At 47.6% G+C, this 22,358-nt stretch overlaps 1 protein-coding gene across 6 annotated transcripts in view; it reads left to right on the top strand.

Annotated features, from left to right (window-relative positions):
- si:ch211-266k8.4 (carabin) overlaps window positions 1-22,358 on the top strand; it is a 232,649-nt gene that overhangs the window by 60,100 nt on the left and 150,191 nt on the right. For all 6 annotated transcript variants that reach the window (XR_005461913.1, XR_005461914.1, XM_038807941.1 and 3 more), the window contains 4 exons: window positions 522-647; window positions 16,187-16,310; window positions 19,388-19,457; window positions 21,975-22,089. Coding sequence is in view for 4 of the 6 variants with exons in the window: in XM_038807941.1 (XP_038663869.1) it covers window positions 522-647; window positions 16,187-16,310; window positions 19,388-19,457; window positions 21,975-22,089 (435 nt within the window). In the remaining 2 variants the exon portion in view is untranslated. The remainder of the gene's footprint in view (window positions 1-521; window positions 648-16,186; window positions 16,311-19,387; window positions 19,458-21,974; window positions 22,090-22,358) is intronic.

Raw genomic sequence — 22,358 nt, forward strand, 5'->3', positions numbered from 1 at the left:
CTTATGAGGAAAGGCTGATGGACTTGAGGTTGTTTTCGTTAGAGAGAAGAAGGTTAAGAGGTGACTTAATAGAGGCATACAAAATGATCAGAGGGTTAGATAGGGTGGACAGCGAGAGCCTTCGCCCGTGGATGGAGGTGGCTAGCACGAGGGGACATAGCCTTAAATTGAGGGGTAATAGATATAGGACAGAGGTCAGAGGTGGGTTTTTTACGCAAAGAGTGGTGAGGCCGTGGAATGCCCTACTTGTAACAGTTGTGAACTCGCCAACATTGAGGGCATTTAAAAGTTTATTGGATAAGCATATGGATGATAAGGGCATAGTGTAGGTTAGATGGCCTTTAGTTTTTTTTTTCCATGTCGGTGCAACATCGAGGGCCGAAGGGCCTGTACTGCGCTGTATCGTTCTATGTTCTATGTTCTATAATGTTTATGCACCTATTTTTCGGAGCATGGATTGTGTAAAAGACGATCATTTTAATCACAACACACTTTGAAATATTTATCTTTCTTTTCTGCAGAAAGATCATTTCCTACTCACTGTTCCCTGATGGGTAGAAATCCTGAGGCTAAAGAGGGGCAGGCGAAGCTATTCAGAATCCTCTCTGCATACGCCAAGTATAATCCTCAGATAGGCTACTGCCAAGGTAAGAGCCACAGCCACTGCCCACGCCCATTCGGCACATAATTAATGCAGAGTCAGCATCCCAGGGAGCATTATCTCTGTCACCATAATGTTATTGGGCATCATAATTCATAATAATCAGTTTAGACTATCCTAAAAGTAAGGATGAAATTGCACCTATAGAGATCCTTTCACAACCGTGGGATGTTGCAACCAACATCACTAAAACAGCATCTCTGGCCTCTATCACAAGTGTCTCCACTTCACTGGTTGTGAAATGCTTTGGGCTATCCTGAGGTTATGAAAGGTACTAGAGAAATGTGAGTTTGACTTGTTACAAAGGACAATTTATGTGCTGCTAAACAAAGAGCCAGGGACCCAGGTTTGATTCTGGCCCCACAGTTTGCACGTTCTCCCCATGTCTGCGTGGATTTTCTCCGGGGTGCTCCGGTTTCCTCCCACATTTCCTCCCACAGTCCAAAGATGTGCAGGTTAGATAGATTGGCCATGCTAAATTGTCCCTTACTGTCCAAAGATGTGAAGGTTAGGTGGGGTTGCGGGGATAAGACAGGGGAGTCGGCCTAGGTAGGGTGCTCTTTCAGAGGGTCGGTGCAGACTCGATGGGCCGAATAGTCATCTTCTGCATTGTAGAGATTCTATGGTTCTATTTCAACCTTGTGGAAGGTTGTATCCTTTTTATGATATAAATTGCAAGATGGCAAATCCAAGCAAAGTGTTAATTATTTGAGTAGTTACAAATGTGCCCTGAAGATCCAGCCCCCCCCCCCCCCCCCCCACTGTTGTTTCCACTGGAGGAAATGACAAACGTGACTGAAAACACTTATTTAAGGCTGTGTGTTTGCACGTATGTAGTTATGAGCCAAAAGAGGGCAGTAGTGTTCCAGCTAATAGAACAATTTCCTGAGATCACTGCATAATTTGGACTCTCGGAGTTTTAGAAAAGGTGACAGTCTTGTGATTTTCACTTTGCAGGTAATTGTTGAATTTCTTTAAGCCACTCAAATGTTAAAATTTCAGGTTTAAAATCAGCCAATAATATATCCAAGGGTGCACTGCCCTGGCTTCTATATTATTGCGCTAGAACCCTGGCTACCTGTGAATTCATCCATTCTCAATTAACGTCACATTGTGGGGAGCCTGACTGGTGTAAATTCAGCTGATAAAGTTTCAAGTAACTGGTCAAAGCTAAGCCAGCATGGCCAAGTATAGGAAGTAGGGAATGGCAGAGCAATGAGACCCAGCAAGGGAGAGAGTACAATTGTGGGGATTAGTGGCACCTATTGCCAGCTCACCATGGAATCTACTGCCAGACTGGATGTATCTAAATTGGAAGTAATTCTGTAAAATAATGCAACAAAATTAAGTCCAGAACGAGGGAACATTGTTTTAAAATTAGGGGTCACCCTTATAGGCAGCAATGAGGAGATTTTCAGCCAGGGTCACTGTCCGTGTGGAGTTTGCACATTCTCCCCGTGTCTGTGTGGGTCTCGCCCCCACAACCAAAAAGATGTGCAGGGTAGGTGAATTGGCCACGCTAAATTTCCCCTTAATTGGGAAAAAAAAGAATTGGGTACTCTAAATTTTTTTGACAAGAGGGTTGTGCAACTTTGGAACTCTGCCTCAGAAGGCGGTGGTGGAGGGGGGTTCATTGTAGATTTTTAAGGTGGGGGTAGACAAAGGAATCAAAGGTTATGGGGGGTAGATGGAAATGTGGAACCCGACTTCCGGTGGCAGCGATGACGTAGGAAGCCACACATTTGGGAACTCCCGTTTAAACGGACTTTTTGGCTCTTTTTAGAGCCCAAAACGGAAATTTTTCGACGTCTCCCGATGGGAGAAGGTGTGCTGATCGACTTTCCCCGCAGTCCATGACTCGAACTCGGAGTGGAAAGGGGGAAAAAACGGCAGCAGCTCCCCAGAAAAAACGGGGGAAGGAATCCAAGATGGCGGCCGGTGGAGCTCCAGAGTGGAAGCAGTGGGCCCAGGAGCAACAAGCTGCTCTCCTGCGCTGCTTTACAGACTTCAAGGCTGAGGTACTGAGCTCTCTGCAGGAAACGAACAGAAGGCTGTCAGAGATTCAGACGACCCAGGGTGCTGCCATCAAGGAGTTGCAGACGCAGGCCACTGAACGAGAGGAGGAGGCCGTGGTCCTCGTGAGTAAGGTGGAGGGGCACGAGGCACTCCACAAGAAGTGGCAGGAACGCTTCGAGGAGCTTGATCACCGCATGAGGCGGAAAAACCTGCGGATCTTGGGCCTTGCGGAGGGGCTGGAGGGGCTGGAGGGGTCAGACCTGACAACCTACGTGGCTACAATGCTGAACTCGCTAGTGGGGGCTGGGTCTTTCCATCTGCCCTTGGAGCTGGAGGGAGCACACAGAGTACTGGCCAGGAGGCATAAGGAGAATGAACCCCCGCTTGCGCTGCTGGTGAGGTTCCACCGGTTCAGTGATCGGGAGTGTGTGCTGAGCTGGGCCAAGAAGGTGAAGAGCAGCAATTGGGAGAATGGGGTAGTACGGATCTACCAGGATTGGAGTGCGGAGGTGGCTAGGCGGCGGTCCGGATTTAATCGGACGAAAGAGGTGCTTTACAGGAAAAAGATAAAGTTCGGAATGTTGCAGCCCGCGCGCCTGTGGGTAACTTATTCGGACCGGCATTACTATTTTGATTCCCCGGAGGAGGCGTCGGCCTTCGTGCGGACGGAGAAACTGGACTTGAATTAGGGGTTGGGGGTTGGTTGTAATGCTTTATTGCTGGTTTCTGCTGTTGCTGTGTTCTTTTTTTAAATTTTTTTGTACTTTTGCAATTTTGATATGGTTATTTATGGGGGTGTTCTGTTATGTTTTTTTTGCTGTGGGGCATTGTTTGAGTTTTGTATCTTGCGTGGAGGGTTGGGGGGGTTTGTTGTATTCTATGTCGGGTTGGGGGTATGGAGTGGGGCTGGTATTTGGGAGCTACGATAGAAGTGTGTGATGGGGCAGTGCGAAAGCGCGGGCTTTCCTCTGGTTTCCCGCGCTGCGGGGCTGGGGGGCGGAGACGATGATGGGGGGGAGGCAGGACCTTAACTGGTTCTTCCCCGCGCTGGAGCGGTGCCTGGAGGAGGGATAGATTGGGGGATGATCCCACTTTGGGAGGGGTCGGGTTATTGGCGGGAGTTTCCGGGGTCAGCAGAAGTTAGCTGACCCACGGAAGTACAATGGAGGACGGTTCGCGGCTGGGAGGGTTCCTTGCCTGGGGGGGAAGGGAGGGGGGGGGGGGGATGGGGAATACCGGGTTGCTGCTGGTAGGGTCAGGAAGGAGCTGGTGGGGACTGGGGGGACAGAGGTGAGGTGTTGTCGCTGTGGGGACTGGGTCGGGCAGGGGGTGCTGGCCTGGGGCGGGCAGTCGATGGGCTATGGCTAGTCGACGGGGGAGGGGGGGCGGGACGCCCTCTGATCCGGTTGGTCACCTGGAATGTGAGGGTTGAATGGGCCGGTGAAGCAGTCGAGGGTACTTGCTCATCTGAAGGGGCTAAAGGCAGATGTGGCAATGCTTCAGGAGACCCACCTGAAGGTGGTGGACCAAGTCCGCCTGAGGAAGGGATGGGTGGGGCAGGTTTTCCACTCTGGGTTGGATGTGAAGAACCGGGGAGTGGCGATTCTGGTGGGGAAAAATGTGGTGTTTGAGGCATTGGAGGTGGTGGCGGATAAGGGGGGTAGGTATGTTATGGTTAGGGGCAGGCTACAAGGAGAGAAGGTGGTACTGGCTAGTGTGTATGCCCCAAATTGGGACGATGCGGGCTCTATGAGGCGTATGTTGGGACGGGTCCCGGATCTGGAGGCGGGAGGTCTGATCATGGGGGGGGGGGGGGGGGGGGGGGGGAACTTCAATACGGTGTTGGATCCTTCACTGGATCGGTCCAGCTCTAGGACGGGTAGGAGACCGGCGGCGGCCAAGGTACTGAGAGGGTTTATGGACCAGATGGGTGGGGTGGATCCATGGAGGTTTGTGAGGCCGAGGGCACGCGAGTACTCTTTCTTCTCCCACGTACATAGGGTCTACTCTCGGATAGACTTCTTCGTGGTGAGTAGGGGACTGATTCCGAGAGTGGAGGAGGCCGAGTATTCGGCCATTGCAATCTCCGACCACGCTCCGCATTGGATAGAGTTGGAGATGGGGGAGGTGCGGGACCAGCGCCCGTTGTGGCGGTTGGATGTGGGGTTGGTGGCGGAGGAGGAGGTGTGTAGGAGGGTCCGGGCAAGTATTGAGGGGTACCTCGAGGTGAATGATACGGGGGAGGTTCAGGTGGGGACGGTCTGGCAAGCCCTGAAGGCAGTGATTCATGGGGAGCTGATATCCATCCGGGCACACAGGGAGAGGAGTGAGAGGGATAGACTGGTGGGAAAGATGCTGGAGGTAGACAGGAGGTATGCAGAGGCACCAGAGGAGGGACTGTTGGGGGAGAGGCGCAGCCTGCAGGCTAAATTTGATTTGCTGACCACTAGAAAGGCGGAGGCACAATGGAGGAAGGCACAAGGGGCAGTGTACGAACATGGTGAAAAGGCGAGTAGGATGCTGGCTCATCAGCTTCGCAAGCGGGATGCGGCTAAGGAAATTGCTGGAGTGAGAGACAAGAGTGGGAATGTGGTGCTGAAGGGGGTAGAGGTGAATGAGGTCTTCAAGGACTTTTACGGGGAACTGTACCGGTCGGAGCCAACGGGGGAGAGGAGGGGAATGGAGAGGTTCCTCGACGGGCTTTCTTTCCCGAAGGTGCAGGAGGAGAAGGTAGAGGGGTTGGGTGCGCCGATTGAGCTGGAGGAGCTAGTTGAGGGGATCGGGCAGATGCAGTCAGGGAAGGCACCGGGGCTGGATGGGTTCCCGGTGGAATTTTATAAAAAGTTTGTGGACCTAGTGGGCCCCTTGCTGGTGCGGACATTCAATGAAGCGTGGGAAGGGGGGACTTTGCCCCCGACAATGTCGCGGGCGCTGATCTCGTTAATTTTAAAGAGGGACAAGGACCCCCAGCAGTGTGGTTCATACAGGCCCATATCTCTCCTCAACGTGGATGCTAAGGTGCTGGCAAAAATCCTGGCCACCAGGATAGAGGACTGTGTGCCAGGGGTTGTGCACGAGGACCAGACAGGTTTTGTGAAGGGAAGGCAGCTGAACACGAATGTGCGGAGATTGTTGAATGTCATCATGATGCCGGCGATTGAGGGGGAGGCAGAGATAGTGGTGGCGCTGGATGCGGAGAAGGCCTTCGATAGAGTGGAGTGGGGGTGCTTATAGGAGGTGTTGGGGAGGTTTGGATTTGGTGAAGGGTTCATTAGATGGCTAAGGCTGCTATATGAGGCCCCGATGGCGTGTGTGGCCACGAATGGAAGGAGGTCGGAGTACTTCCGGCTTTACCGAGGGACCAGGCAGGGTTGCCCCCCTGTCCCCCTTGTTGTTTGCACTGGCAATCGAGCCGCTGGCGATGGCGTTGAGGGATTCAGAGAGGTGGAGAGGCTTGGTGCGAGGTGGCGAGGAACATAGGGTGTCGTTGTATGCCGATGACCTGTTACTGTATGTGGCGGACCTGGTGGGAGGGATACCGGGGGTGATGGAGGGGGGAGGGGCGGCGTGGAAAAGAATGGAGATGGCGTCATGTAGAGGTACGAGCCTGTGTGCCATGGTAACGGCGCCGTCGCCGCTCTCCCCTAAGAGGTTTACCACGAGCCCGGTGGTGGCGGCATCGGGGGGAAACAGGGGGCTCGATGGAGGCTCCACTGGGTGGCAATCATCGGTTCATCCCGGGGAACAAGGATGGGGGATTTAGGGGGTGGAAAGGGCGGGCATCAGTAAATTGAGGGACCTGTTTATTGGCGGGAGGTTTGCGGGCCTGGGGGAACTGGAAGATAAATTTGGGCTTCCCCAAGGGAACATGTTCAGATACTTGCAGGTAAAGGCGTTTGCTAGGCGACAGGTAGAGGGATTCCCTCTGCTGCCCTCGCGGGAAGAGTGCTTTCGGGGGTGTGGGTCGGAGAGGGGAAGGGTGTCCTGACATCTATAAGGTAATGCAGGAGGTGGAGGAGTCGTCAGTGGAGGAGCTGAAGGCTAAATGGGAGGAGGAACTTGGGGAGCAGATAGAGGACGGGACTTGGGCGGATGCCCTGGAGAGAGTCAACTCTTCCTCCTCATGTGCGAGGCTTAGTCTCATCCAATTTAAGGTGCTGCACCGGGCCCACATGTCCGGGACTAGGAGGAGTAGGTTCTTTGGGGGTGAGGACAGGTGCACCAGATGTTCGGGGAGTCCAGCGAACCACGCCCATATGTTCTGGGCATGCCCAGCACTGGAAGAATTCTGGAAGGGGGTGGCGGGGACGGTGTCGAGGGTGGTTGGATCCAGGGTCAAACCAGGGTGGGGACTCGCGATTTTTGGAGTTGCGGTAGAGCCGGGAGTGCAGGAGGCGAAAGAGGCCGGTGTCCTGGCCTTTGCGTCCCTAGTAGCCCGACGAAGGATTCTGCTACAGTGGAAGGATGCGAGGCCCCCAAGTGTGGAGACCTGGATCAGTGACATGGCGGGATTTATAAAATTGGAAAGGGTCAAATTTGCCCTGAGAGGATCGATACAAGGGTTCTATAAACGATGGCAGCCTTTTCTGGACTTCCTGGCTCAAAGATAGGTACCTTGGTCAATGGCAGCAGCAACCCCGGGGGGTGTTCCTTATTGTAGTTTCTATTCTGTAACTTTATATTGCGTTAATTTGCGTTGTTATTAAAATGCTGTGTTGTTCATGGAGGTGGGGCGAATGTTTATGATTATTATTATTTATTTATTATTGTTATTTTTAGTATTTTACTATGGTGCGTTATTGTTGTATAAATTCAAAATTTTTCAATAAAAATTATTTAGAAAAAAAAGGAAATGTGGAACCCAAAACTCAAACAGATGAACCGTGATCTTATTGAATGACAGAGCAGGTTCCAGGGGCCGAATGGCCTACTTCTGCCCCTATTTTGTATATTCGAATGTAAAAACTTTCATGTCATGAGGTGCTTACCGGAGGGTTATCAAACAAGATTTGACACCGAGCCACTTGTGGTATAAGACATGTGATCCGCTAAGGGGCGGTGGTGGCGGCCGGGGGGGGGGGGGGGGGGGGGGGGTGGAGAGGAGAGAGAGGTTTAGGGAGAGAATTCCAGAACTCGGGACCCAGGCAGCTGAAGGCACGGTCACAAATGGTGGAATGATGAAAATCGGTACGAGGCGATGAATGGATTAGAACGTAATGGTGCAAATTATAATTTTGAGGCATTTGTGGACCAGGAGCCAATTTGGGTCAGAGACCACAGGAGCGCTGGTATATTTACAGAAAGCCAGCCCTTTAGTTACACCTTGAGTTAGCTGTCAACAAGTTGTGCTTAACAGAAGAATGTTAGGGGTCTAAAGTTGAGTTGCAATTCTCTACTGCTGATTCAGCAAGCTAAAGTTCTTTTGACTGCGAGATTGTGAATTTGTCTTTCAATGTAACTGTGTCCTTTCCAAAATTGCTTTTCATGACTCGTGCACTTCAGTAATTTTGAAACCTTGTTGAAGATCATGAGCTTGAAAACATTGGTGAAATGTAACGAAAGTGCAAAGATTGCATTCTAATTAAGTGAGGATAAATATGGTTCACAGGATGTTCTTTTGTGTGTTTTGTTCTTTTAAACAAACAGAGGGTGGTACATGAAATGCATGTGGCAACAGTTGATGTTTGTGGCTGCCCACAAGCTAAGGTTGCCAAGGCTAGGATGCCACAACCCACTGACATTTAAAGTGTGGCAAACGCTGAGGACTAATTGTCAGTCATTAAAATATATGTGAAGAGAAAGATCGAAATAACTTTATTTTCTACAGTGCTTCTCATGACCTCAGGACATCCCAAAGCTCTTTATAGCCACCAAGGGTCATCCATTTTAACGTATGGAGCACAACAGCCAATTTACGCAAACCCCCACAAACAGCAGTGAAAGTATTGTCCAGGTCATCGTTTTTTTTGTGACATTGGCTAATATTTATCCCTTAGCCAGAACACGAGGGAGAACTCCACTTTTCTTCAAAATAGTGCTGTCGTGTCTTTCATCTGAGAATGCAGACAGGGTCTTGATTGAATATCTCATCCATAAAACAACATCTTTAATCGTGTACCACTCCTTCAGTATTGTTTAATTGTATATCAGTTGGATGTTAATTGTAAGCAAGTGGTGACTATTAATTGAGGATTCGCCTGTTCTCGTTTGTATACAAACAGGCTGAAAGAGGGGTTTCTTTGGCACTGAATGGTATGCAATGTATGTCTTTGTAAATAAAAGCTTTTAAGAGAATAAAGATTAAGCTCCAGTATTCTATCCTTCATCACCTGGCTATCCGAGTTTTGACAAGTACTGCAATGTTTTGAGTGCCAGTCTGGATTATATGTTCAAGTCTCGAAAGTGAGACTTAAACTCTCAAACTTGTGGCTCAAAGACGAGCATGCTACTTGTTGAGCCACAGCTAACATCTCAGACAATAACCCGCAACCATCCTGGACTCCCTTGTGCAACTCATTAAATGTGGGATCCTGGTTGCTAAGGAATCAAGGGTCAAACGAGAAGGAGGAACTGAAGAAAATTAGTATTGCAGGAAAAATAGTGCTCGAAATTAATGGGACTGAAAGCATTTGTAGAATCCCCAGAGTGCAGAAGGAGACCATTTGGCCCATCGGGTCTGCACCGACCCTTTGAAAGAGCACCCTACCCATGTCCACTCGCAAGTCCACCCTGCCCTTTTCCGGAATCTCATAATCTAACCTGCACATGCCTAGACACTAAGGGGCAACTTAGCATGGCCAGTCCACCTAACCTGAATATTTTTGGACTGTGGGAGGAAACCAGAGCACTCGGAGGAAACCCATGCAGACGCAGGGAGAATGTACAAACTACATACAGTCACCCAGGGCTGGAATTGAACCTGGGTCCCTGGCACTGTGAGGCAGCAGTGCTAACCACTATGTCACCCATAAAAGTTGATAAATCCCCAGGGTCCGATAATATATAGAACATAGAACATGACATAGAACAGTACAGCACAGTACAAGCCCTTCGACCCACGATGTTGTGCCGACCATTTATCCTAATCTAAGATCAACCTAACCTACACCCCTTCAATTTACTGCTGTCTATGTGCCTGTCCAAGAGTCGCTTAAATGTCTTTAATGACTCTGACTCCACCACCTCTGCTGGCAATGCATTCCACGCACCCACCACTCTCTGAAAAGAACCTACCTCTGACATCTCCACTATACCTCCCTTGAATCACCTTAAAATTATGTCCCCTTGTGACAGCCATTTCCGCCCTGGGGAAAAGTGGCTATCCACTCCATCCGTGCCTCTCATCACCTTGTACGCCTCTTATCAAGTCACCTCTGTTCCTTCTTTGCTCCAGTTAGAAAAGCCCTTGTTCCCTCAACCTTTCTTCATGAGGCATGCCCTCCTGTCCAGACAGCATTCTGGTAAATCTCCTCTAAACACTCTCCAAAGCATCCACATCCTTCCTATAATGAGGCAACCAGAATTGGATACAATATTCCAAGTGTGGTCTAACCAGGGTTTTATAAAGTTGCAGCAAAACCTCGCGGCTCTTGAACTCGATCCCCTTGTTAATGAAAACCAACACACCATATGCCTTCTTAACAACCCTATCAACCTGAGTGGCAACTTTGAGGGACCTATGTACGTGGACCCCTAGATCACTCTGTTCCTCCACACTTCCAAGAATCCTGCCTTTAACCCTATATTCAGCATTTAAATTCGGCCTTCCAAAATTAATCACTTCACAGTTATCGAGGTTGAACTCCATCTGCCACTTCTTAGCCCAGCTCTGCATCCTGTCAATGTCCTGTTGTAATCTGCAACAGCCCTTAACACTATCTACAACTCCCCCAACCTTTGTGCCATCGGCAAACGTACTAACCCACCCTTCCACTTCCTTATCCAAGTCATTTATAAAAACCACAAAGAGTAGAGGTCCCAGAACAGATCCCTGCGGGACACCACTGGTCACTGACCTCCAGGCGGAATGCTTTCTATCTACTACCACTCGCTGTCTTCTTTCGGTCAGCCAATTCTGTATCCAGACAACCAAATTTAGCTGTATCCCATGTACCCTGACTTTCTGAATGAGCCTACCATGGGGAACCTTATCAAATGTCTTCCTGAAATCCATATACCATATCCACTGCCCTAACCTTCATCAATGTGTCTTGTCACATCTTAAAGAATTCAATGAGGCTTGTGAGGCATGATCTTCCCCTCACAAAGCCATGCTGACTATCTTTAATCAAATTATGTTTTTCTAAATAATCATAAATCCTATCTCTCCAAATCCTTTCCAGTATTTTGCTCACCTCAAAGACTGACTGGTCTGTAATTCCCAGGGATTTCCCTATTCACTTTCTTGAACAGGGGAACAACTCGCCTCCGTCCAATCATCCAGTTCTACTCCAGTGGAGAGTGAGGAACGCAAATATCATTGCCAACTGCGCAGCTAACTCCTCCCTCACTTACTGTAGTAACTTTGGATATATCCCATCTGGCCCAGGGGACTTATCTATTCTGATGCTTTTCAAAATTTCCAGCACATCCTCCTTAATAAAATCTGTTCAAGCCTATTAACCTGGTTCTCATGATCAAGGTCCCCCTCTCTAATGAATACTGAAGCAAAGTATTCATTTAGGGCCTCCCCTACCTTCTCAGACTCTAGGCACAAGTTCCCTCCACTATCCCTGATTGGCCCTACTCTCACTCTGATCATCCTCTTATTTCTCACAAGTATAGAACGCTTGGGGTTTTCCCTAATCTTTCCCGCCAGGGCTTTTTTATGCCCCCTTCTAGCTCTCCTCAGTCCATTTTCAAGTTCTTTCCTGGCTACCTTGTAACCTTCTAGAGCCATGCCAGATCCTTGCTTCCTTAACCTTGCGTAAGCTTCCTTCTTCCTCTTGACTAGAAGCTCCACTTCTCTTGTCATCCAAGACTCCTTCACCTTGCCATTCCTCCCTTGACCCAGTGGGACAAAACTAATGTGTAGCATCATGGTGGGACAACCTTTGTGCCATCGGCAAATGTACTGACAAAACTATCCAGCACTCGCAGCAAGTGCTCCTTAAACAATCCCCACATTACTGTTGTGTATTTCCCTGAGAACATCTGTTCCCAATTTATGGTCCTCAGCTCCTGTCTAATAGCAGTATAATTTCCCCTCCCCCAATTAAATACCTTCCCATACGATCTGTTCCTATTCCTCTCCATCACTATGATAAAGGTCAAGGAGTTGTGGTCACTCACCAAAATGCTCTCCCACCAAGACACCTGGCCTGGTTCATTGCCAAGCACCAAATCCAATATGGCTTCCTCCTATTCAGCCTATCTACATATTGAGTCAGGAATCCTTCCTGGACACACCTGACAAAATCTGCTACATGCAAACCGTTTTCACCGAGGTTCCAGTCAATATTAGGGAAGTTGAAGTCACCCATGACAACAACTCTTACTTCTGCACCTTTCCAAGATCTGCCGCCCAATCTGTCCTCCACCTCTCTGCTGCTATTGGGGGGGTCTATAGAAAACTCCCAATAAAGAGACTGCTCCTTTCTTGTTTTGGACTTCCACCCATACTGACTCAGTAGACAAACTCTCCTCGACTCCCTCCTTTTCTGCAGCTGTGATGCGCTGTCTAATTAACAGTGCCACTCCCCCTCCTCTTTTACCTCCCTCCCTATTAAAATATCTAAACCCCGGAACATCTATCAACCGTTCCTGCCACTCTGTAATCCATGTCTCCGTAATGGCCACAACATCATAGTTCCAAGTACTGATCCATGCTCTTAAGTTCATCTCCCTTATTCCTGATACTCCTTGCATTGAAATAGACGCACTTTAACCCATCCCACTGAGTGTAACTTTCCCCTATCAACTGTCTAACCTTCATTACAGACTCGCTGCATACTATTTTTGCCCGTTCAACAGCTGCTCGATCCACTGATCTGTAGCTCTGGTTCCCATTCCCCCTGCCAAATCTGTTTAAACCCTCCCCAAGAGCTCTAACAAATCTCCCGCCCAGGATATTGATGTCCCTCCAGTTTGGGTGCAACCCGTCCTTCATGTACCGGTCCCACTTTCCCCAGAAGTTATCCCAATGATCCACATCTGACGCCTTCCCTCCTGCACCAGCCCTGTAGCCACATGTTCAGCTGCACTCGTTCTCTGTTCCTTGCCTCACTAGCACGTGGTACTGGTAGCAATCCTGAGATTACTACTCTGCTCGTCCTGCTCTTTAGCTTCCAACCTAACTCCCTAAAATCACTTTTAAATGGTGTTGGTATAGCACAGTGGGCTAAGCAGCTGGCTTGTAATGCAGAACAATGCCAGCAGTGCGGGTTCAATTCCCGTACCAACCTCCCTGAACAACCGCCAGAGTGTGGTGACTAGTGGCTTTTCACAGTAACTTAATTGAAGCCTATTTATGACAATGAGTTGTTGGTGTTGTTGATGATATTGTTATGATGATATTATTCCTCATCCCCTTTCTTAGCTATGTCGTTGGTGCCAATGTGCACTACGACTTCTGGTTGTTCCCCCTCCCCCTTAAGAATCCTGTTGACTCAATCCAAAACATCCCTGGCACCTGGGAGGCAACATACTTTCGGGAGTCTCGTTCGCGACCACAGAATCTCCTATCCATTCCCCGAACCATTGAATCTCTTATCCCTATCACGTTCTTATTCTCCCCCCTTCCCTTCTGAGCCACAGAGCCAGGCTCAGCGCCAGAGACCTGACCGCTATGGCCTTCCCCTAGTAGATCGTGCGCCCCAACAACATCCAAAATGGTGTACTTGTTTTGAAGGGGAACGGCCACAGGCAATCCCTGCGCTGTCTGCCTGTTACCTTTCCTTCCCCTGACTGTAACCCAGCTACTCTTGTCCTGAACCTTGGGTACTAAAGAAGGTGGCCCTGGAAATAGTAGATGCATAGCTTGGTTGTTGCCGTCCAAAATTTATAGATTCTGAAACAATTCTGGCAGATTGGTGAGTGGCAAAAGTAACCCCGAATATTTAAAAAAGAAGGGACGGAGAAAACAAGGAATTACAGATCAGTTCAGCAGTGTAGGGAAATGCTAGAGTCTTTTATATAGAATGTGATAACAAGACACTTAAAAAATATCAATGGGACTAGACAAAGTCAACATGGATTTATGAAAGGGAAATCATGTTTGACAAACCTACAGGAGTTTTTTGAGGATGTAACTTGTAGAATAAATAAGGGAGAACCAGTGGATGTGGTGTATTTGGATTTTCAGAAAGCTATTGATAAAGTCCCACATAAGATGTTATTGGCAAAATTAAAGACATGGGATCGGCGGTAATCTGTTGGTATGGATTGAGAATTGGTTAGCAGATGGGAAACAGTAGGTCTTTTTCGAAGTGGTAAGCGGCAATTAGTGGGGTTCAGAAGGATCAGTGCTTGAGCCCCAGTTATTCACAATATACAAAAGTATTATTTCCAAGTTTGGTGAAAACACAAAACGTGGTGAGATGTTACTGATGAGGAGGATGATAAGAGGCTTCAAGACGATTCAGCCAAGTTGAGTGGGTAAATACATGACAGGTACAGTGTAAATTGGGTACATGTGAAATAATCCACTTTGGACGGAGAAACAGAATGGTAGAATATTATTTAAATGATAAATTGGGAAATTATGACATACAAAGGAACCTACCTGGGTGTCCTAGTCCACCAGTCGCTGAAAGCAAACGTGCAGGTACAACAAACAGTGAGGAAGGCAAATCATGTTAATCCTCTTGCAGCAATGAAGACCCAAGTACAGGAGCAGGGCCTTGTGAGACCGCACCCCGAGTATTATGTGCAGTCTTGGTCTCCTTATCTAAGAAAGGATATACTTGCCATAGAGGGAGTGCCGCAAAGGTTCACCAGACTGATTCCTGGAATGTCAGAATTGTCATATAAAGTGAGATTGGGTCAGCTGGGCCTGTGTTGACTGGAATTTAGAAGAATGAGAGGGGATCTAATTGAAACATATAAAATTTTGACAGGGCTGGATAGACTGGATGAGAGATGTTGTTACTTTGGATGGGGACGGGGGGTTGATGCCTTCTTGAACCTCTTCAGCCCTATTTGGTGTTGGTGCACCCACAGTGCCATTAAGAGAGGAGATTCCAGGGTTTTTGACCCAGCGACAGTGAAGGAATGACAATATATTTCCAACTCGAGATGTTGTGTGACTTGGAGCAGAACTTGCAGATGGTAGTGTTCTATATCTGCTGCCTTTGTTCCTCTAGTAATAGGCCACAAGTTTCAACGGTGCTGTTGAAAGATTCTTCGCGTGTTCCTGCAGGTGTGAATTGAAAATGGTATACACTCCTGCCAAAATGCGCTGGTATTGAAGAAGGCTGGTAATTGTGGTGGTGGATGGAGTTCCAGTCAAACAGATTGTGCTGTCTTTAAAGGGAATAAAGCAATCAGATCTTTCAGTGTTCAGCAGTTCAGACCTCTAACTGATGCCTAGAACTTAGCGAATGTTCAAAGTTCATTTATTCCAAAGAGCACATCCATTATTATCAACGTATCTCAATGGATAGCATTCTCAATTGATGCTAGATGGTCAACACTCCAGTATTTGTGCTGGAACATAAAACTGAGACTCCAGTGGTTTGTTCAAATGGGCCTAAAAGATTCAATTAGGGCCAAAGAACAGGGTTTTTTTTTTGCTGAGCCAACATTCCTCCCTCTGCCAACACTTCTCACTCATATAATTTGCTATTTGTGGGGCCTTTCTGTGGGCAAAGTGCCAATTATGTTTGCTTACAGAGGAGGAGCAATCGTAATTCATTGGCTGTGAAGTGTTTTGGAATGAATGTTCATTGAAGATGCTCTTTTTCTTTACAGCACCCACCTCACCCAGGATCTAGCAAGAATTTTGATACTTTTTGTAGAGTTTGAATGGGGTAGGCTTTGAAGTGGCAGTAACTTAAGAATTATTTATTCCCAGCAGTTACATTAGGCGAAAGTTATCCTCTGAAAGTTGGAAACAGTTTCATGAACCTGTGGCAACACCAAGCAATCATCTGGCCTTGCTTTGAGCCTGTATTAAGAACATACGAAATGGGAGTTAGAATGGGCCATTTGCCTGCTCCGCCATTCTATGAGTTGTCTTCTACCTCACTCAACATTCCGGCACTATCTTCGTATCCCTAATGTGATGCTGAACCTACTCAATTCACTGTAGTTCGAGCACTGTGCCCAGCTTTGGGTGTCTTAATTCAGGGAAGATGTGCAGGTCCAGAGAAATTACAGAAAAGCTTTCCCTGGATGGCTTTCCTAGGGATGGGATGGTTTTAATCCTGAGTGAAGAAACTGCAGTTCCCTGGTTGATGAAACAGAAAATTAATAATCTGATATAAGTGTGCACTTCATTTTAGTGTAATGCATAGAGATTTTTAATCATGAATTCTGCATGCAATTTATTTTTTTATCTTATTTTGTCAGGAATGTCCTATATAGCAGCCATGCTCCTAATGAACATGCAGGAAGAGGATGCTTTCTGGGCTTTGGTTGTCCTACTCGAGAAGCCCAAATACCTGGCTGGATTTTATGAACATTCGTTAGACACGTATGTCATTTGTGCCTGTCGCGAATACCGTGCCTCTCGCTGTGTGTGGCCGTCTGTCACTGCACCTTTCTATGCCTGTCACACCCGTCACTGAGAGTCTGGCTTCTCTTTTCTGTCCTCAGTGTTGCTGAAATGTAATTTGTTAAGGAATCAAATTTGAAACCATGATCACAGAGGATCCAACCCCAAACCTCACTCAAATGAAAGAGAGGTTTTCATTTCTGTAGCACTTTTCATGACCTCATGAAGTCCCAAGAACTTAACAGTACTTGGAAGTGTAGACACCCTTGTAATGTAAGAAACATGGAAGCCAATTTGTGCGCAGCCAACTCCCACAATGAGTAAGTGACCAGAAACACACTAAATTTAAGTTTATCCAACACTCTGCTGTCCATGTCTCAGCGCACACAAAGTCTCGTTTACCCCTTGCCACTGTGCCTGCCAGCCTACATTGACTCTCAGTCAAGCAGTACTTTGATTCTCACCCTTGTCCTTAAACTCCTCCATGGCCTATTCTCTTTCTATCTCTGTAATATCCTCCAACCCCACAGCCACAAGTTATGGAATTCCTTCCTTAAACCTCCCCACCTCCTATTGGCCAATATCTATCCCTTGACCAACATCATTTAAAAAAAAACAAATGATCTGGTCATTATCACGTTGCTGTTTCAGGGAGCTTGCTGTGCACAAATTGGCTGCCACGTTTTGTAAAATACGACTATGGCTCCACTCCAAAAGAGTTAACTGACTGTAAAGCACTGAGATTGTGGAAGGCGGCATATGCAAGTCTATTTTCGTTTTTTTTCATAGTCCCCTCCGGATGCCCCAAAGCAATTTATAGCCAAATTACTTTTTTTTAAATGTAGTCACATTTTTTCAGTAAACGTGGTTGCCAATTTACACACTGCAAGATCCCACAACTATCTGCGTTTTCAGGGTGAGCTGGATAATAAATGATGGCCAGGACAACAGAGGATTTCTCCGCTACTTTTTTTCTCGTGTTCATCTGACCAGCCAGATATTTGACATCTCATTCGAAAGACAGCACCTCCTGACAGTGCAACTCTTCGTCAGCTGATCTAGGTTATGTGGTCTCGTCTCTGGAGTCAAACTTGAACCCATGATATACTAACTCAGCGAGAAGAGGAAGGGTGGCATGTGGCACAATGGTTAGCACTAGGACTGCGGCGCTGAGGACCCGGGTTTGAATACCGGCCCTAGGTCACTGTCCGTGTGGAGTTTACACATTCTCCGCATGTCTGCGTGGGTTTCACCCCCACAAATTTAAAGATGTGCAGGTTAGATGGATTGGCCACGCTAAATTTCCCCTTAATTTGAAAACATTTTTTGGGTACTCGGGGGGGGGGGGGGGGAGTAATCGAACCTGGGACCCTGGCGCTGTGAAGCCACAGTGCTATCCACTTGTGCTTCCATGCTGCCCACATGAAGGGAGACAGTGGCGTAGTGTTATTGTCACTGGATTAATAATCCAGAAACCCAGTGTAATGTTCTGGGCACCCGGGTTCGAATCCTAGGGCAGATGGTGAAATTCGTAAATATCTGGAATTAAAAGTCTAAAGATGACCATGTCGATTGTTGTAAAAACCCATCTGGTTCACAAATGTCCTTTAGGGAAGGAAATCTGTGATCCTTACCTGGTCTGACCTACATGTAACTCCAGACCCACAGCAATGTGGTTGACGTTTAAATGCCCTCCGGTATGGGCAATAAATGTTGACCCAGCCAGCGATACCCCATCCCATGAACAAATAAAGAAAAAAAAATGATAAAGGGGATTGACAAAGTAGACTTGGCGAGGATGTTTCCTCTTGTGGGGCAATTATAAATCACGAGGTCATAGTTTTAAGATGAGGGGTAGCAGATTTAAAACAGAGATGAGGAGAAATTACCCCAGAGTGCGGTGGACGCTGGGACATTGAGTAAATTTAAGGAGGAGATATGCATATTTTTAATTAGTAATGGGTTGAAGGGTGGTGGAGAATGGGCAGAAAAGTTGCAGCCAAGATTAGATCAGTCATGATTGTATTGAATGGCAGAGTGGGCTTGAGGGGCTGAATTGCCTACTCCTGCTCCTAGTTTGTGTGACCTTGCTGTGTACAATTTAGCTTTACCCTTTGCCCACAGGACAACATTTTAAAGCAAATTCATAATTGAAGTCCTCTGAGTTTGATAATAAATGCAAGTTTCTTGTTGAGTCTAAATGAAGCCTGAGACACTCTCGTGTTATTGTGTTTCTCTTCTCTTGTTACTAATCATGAGTCACCAGCAGTTCAGGGCAAGTTGGCCTTCTTTCGCCTTCCTGGATGTGTGGCGACAATCCAAAAGGATAATTTCCTCCTGTACGAGAGGCCTTTATGTAATGCTGACATGGGAACCTTGCTTTTGAACACAGTCTGGCCTCTTGTAAATCATCTATTTTAATCACCTCACCAAAGTTTCGGGCCTCACGGTAGCATGGTGGTTAGCATCAATGCTTCACAGCTCCAGGGTCCCAGGTTCGATTCCCGGCTGGGTCACTGTCTGTGTGGAGTCTGCACGTCCTCCCTGTGTGTGCGTGGGTTTCCTCCGGGTGCTCCGGTTTCCTCCCACAGTCCAAAGATGTGTGGGTTAGGTGGATTAGCCATGCTAAATTGCCCGTAGTGTAAGGTTAATGGGGGGATTGTTGGGTTACGGGTATACGGGTTACGTGGGTTCAAGTAGGGTGATCATTGCTCAGCACAACATCGAGGGCCGAAGGGCCTGTTCTGTGCTGTACTGTTCTATGTTCTATGTTCTAAAGGAGGCTGTGCTTTCAGCTGCCTGAGCCCCAAAGTGTGAAATTTCCTCTCTAAATCTCTCCTCCTGTAAGATCCTGCCTTAAACCCTACGTCTTTGATCAAGATTTTGGCCACCTGTCTCAATATTTCCCTGTTTGACTTGGCGTCAGAATTTCTTCGATAATGCCCCTGCAGCTTCTTGGCTTGCGTTATGTTGTTACAGACGCTATATAAATGCATGCTCATTTAAATTAAGCTGCATTGCATATGTATAATGAAATGTAACTGTTTGCTTTACAGAATTCAAAGACATGCTAAAATCTTTCAACAGTTGCTGAAACATCGAATGCCTTGCCTCTGGCAGCACATGGTAAGGGATTTATAATGGACCTGTAGCTTTTATCCCAACCCACTTTCTCTCAGATTTAGTAACTCTTTCACCTTTCTCAAGCTGAGGCCCATCTGTTTCGCAAACGCTGTTTCCTTGGTTCAGGGTCGAGTTCAGGTGTGTTTTCTGAAACGTCCGGCATGATTCTGGATGTACAGAAAGGCTGCAATGCATGCTGGGATTTGAGATCCGCTCTAGACTGCACCATGAAGTTGAAACATGAGTAATTCATGTAGGTTGAACAAATCTAGTGATTAAACGATTAACTGGTTACCTCTGAAACGAGCAAGAGGCCAGCTCATGTACCAAAAATTCCATCTTTTTTATACAAGTGCCAGGCAATAACCACCTCCAACAAGAGAGGACCTAACCATCGGTCCTTGATATTCAATGGCATTATCATTCCCTCGCTATCAACATCCTGGGGGTTGCTATTGAGACCAGAAACTGAACTGGATTAGCCATATTAATACTGTTTCTCAAGAGCAGGTCAGAAGTTCGGAATCCTGCTTCGAGTAACTCCCCTCCTGACTTCCCAAAGCCTGCCCACTATCTACAAGACACAGGTCAGATGTGTGATGGAATACTCTTGTTTGGATTTGTGCAGCTCCAACAACACTGAAGAAGCTCCACCGATGCACAGTGGCAGCCGTGTGTACCATCTACAAGATGTACTACAGGAACTCGCCAACGGTCTTTAGACAGCACCTTCCAAACCCACGACGCTACCATCTAGAAGGATGCGGGCAACTGATACCTGGGAACACCACTACCTGGAGTCACTACCCCTCCAAGTCACTCACCATCCTGACTTGAGAATATATTACTGCTCCTTCAGTGTCAAATTCCTAGAGTTCCCTCCCTAACAGCACTGTGAGTGTACCTATACCTCAGTGACTGCAGCGATTCAAGAGGCATTTCACCAACACCTTCTCCAAGGCAATTAGCGGTGGCAATAAAAGCTGACCTAGCCAGAGACACCTACATCTCGCAAATTATTATTTTTTTTAAATGCCTCCTGTTAATCCTTATCCATGATTTTGCTTCTGGGCTATCATTATCTGCTCACTTATTGTGCCTCCGGACTTGATTGTCTCCTAGTTCTCTGTTCCTTTAGGTCACTGAGTCATCTCATTGTATTCCCTGCAGTGCCTCAACTCTCCAACACCCACCTTGTCCTCCTGAATTAAATGGACCTTCAATTTCCTTTCTCCTACACCCAATATCACATGCTCTTGCTTCTGTTGGACAAGCTGTTTAATCTAAGTATCTTCCACATCTACCTGAATACCCCACAGGGTAACACAGGATGGGCAATCAATACGCTCTTGCCAGTGTCGCCCACGTCACAAGAAGAAAAATGTCATGTGTTTTTTTTTAAACTGATAGGGCGGTATTCTCCGCTCTCGATAAAAATCAGGATGGCCGTCGTGAAATCGGCCGAGGTTCACGACGGCCTCAGGGCCCGCTCTCCGCACCTAATTCACCCCACCCAGGGGGCTAGGAGCGGGCCCACGTCGTTCCCGGCCGCGACCTCGTCGCGCCGGAAATGACGCGGAAACGGCGCTTTTCTGATGTCATGCGCGGGTTGCCAGTTCCAACCCACGCATGCGCGGATGACATCAGCGCGCAGACGGCACGAACCCGCGCATGCGCGGTGCCGTCTTTCTCCACCGCCGCCCGGCAAGACGTGGCGGCTTGATCTTGCCGGGCGGCGGAGGGGAAAGAGTGCGTCCATTTTGGACGCTGGCCGACGATCGGTGGGCACCGATCGCGGGCCTGTCCCCTACCGAGCACAGTCGCGGTGCTCCCGCCCAAATCGGGCCCCTAGATGCCCCAAACGGGCATCTGGCGCCCGTTTCACGAATGCAGCGACCAGGTGTGGGTGCTGCCGTGGTGAAACGGGCGTGAAGGGCCGGCCACTCGGCCCATCGGGCTCGGAGAATCGCTGTTCGCCATGAAAACGGCGAGCGGCTATTTTTCCGAGTTTGGGGGGGGGGGGGGGGAAAGAGAGTCACTGGGGACGCCAGGTGGGCGTACAAAATGTCGGGAGGCCCTCCCACGATTCTCCCACGATTCTCCCACGCCACGTGGGGAGCGGAGAATTCCACCCATTGATTTTGGTGTCCAGTTGCGAAAATACAAAGTAACCAAAATGTTCAATGTAATTTCTGCCTTCATCTCCAGAGAATACCATGGTGAGAAAGCGAGGGAATTGAGCAGAAACTTCTTTATCCAGAGAGTGATGAGAGTGTGGAATTTTCTACCACAGGAATAGTTGTGAATTGTATAGATGCATTTAAACTCCAGCACAAGCCACTTGTGCTGAATGGCTGGCTTCTGTGCAGTCTGCTCTTCATCAGTTTGAACCGTAATTAATTCTAATGAAATTGGAATTGTGTGATTATTTTAAAAGTGTCTCAAAATGCTAATGCTTGAATGTTCCTTTTCGTCAGGTTTGTGGGAACAGTACTAATGACGCACTTTTAATCCTGGCAGGAGAACTTGGAAGTGGCACCATTACTGTTCATCACCACTTGGTTCCTCACCCTTTTTACATCCTTACCCTGCTGGGATTCGGTGTTGGCCATCTGGGATCTAATCATTCTAGATGGTAAGAGCAATATTTAAAACCAAATATCACTGATAATCTTTGGATTTATTATTTACACCAATAAGTAAATAGTTTTTAAAAATATTTTTATTATGGTATTTGAAATTTTTTATAAAAATAACTAACTATGACATCAACATGGTATAATAAACATTTCCCCCCCCCCCCCCCCATCCCAATCTTCACACCCCCAACCATAAAACAACAATCTGGCCCTCTTACACCCCCCCCCCCCGGAATACTGCATCTGCTGACATTTTAATTTTCCC

This window comes from Scyliorhinus canicula, chromosome 9, assembly GCF_902713615.1.
Source record: "Scyliorhinus canicula chromosome 9, sScyCan1.1, whole genome shotgun sequence".
Lineage (NCBI taxonomy): Eukaryota > Metazoa > Chordata > Chondrichthyes > Carcharhiniformes > Scyliorhinidae > Scyliorhinus > Scyliorhinus canicula.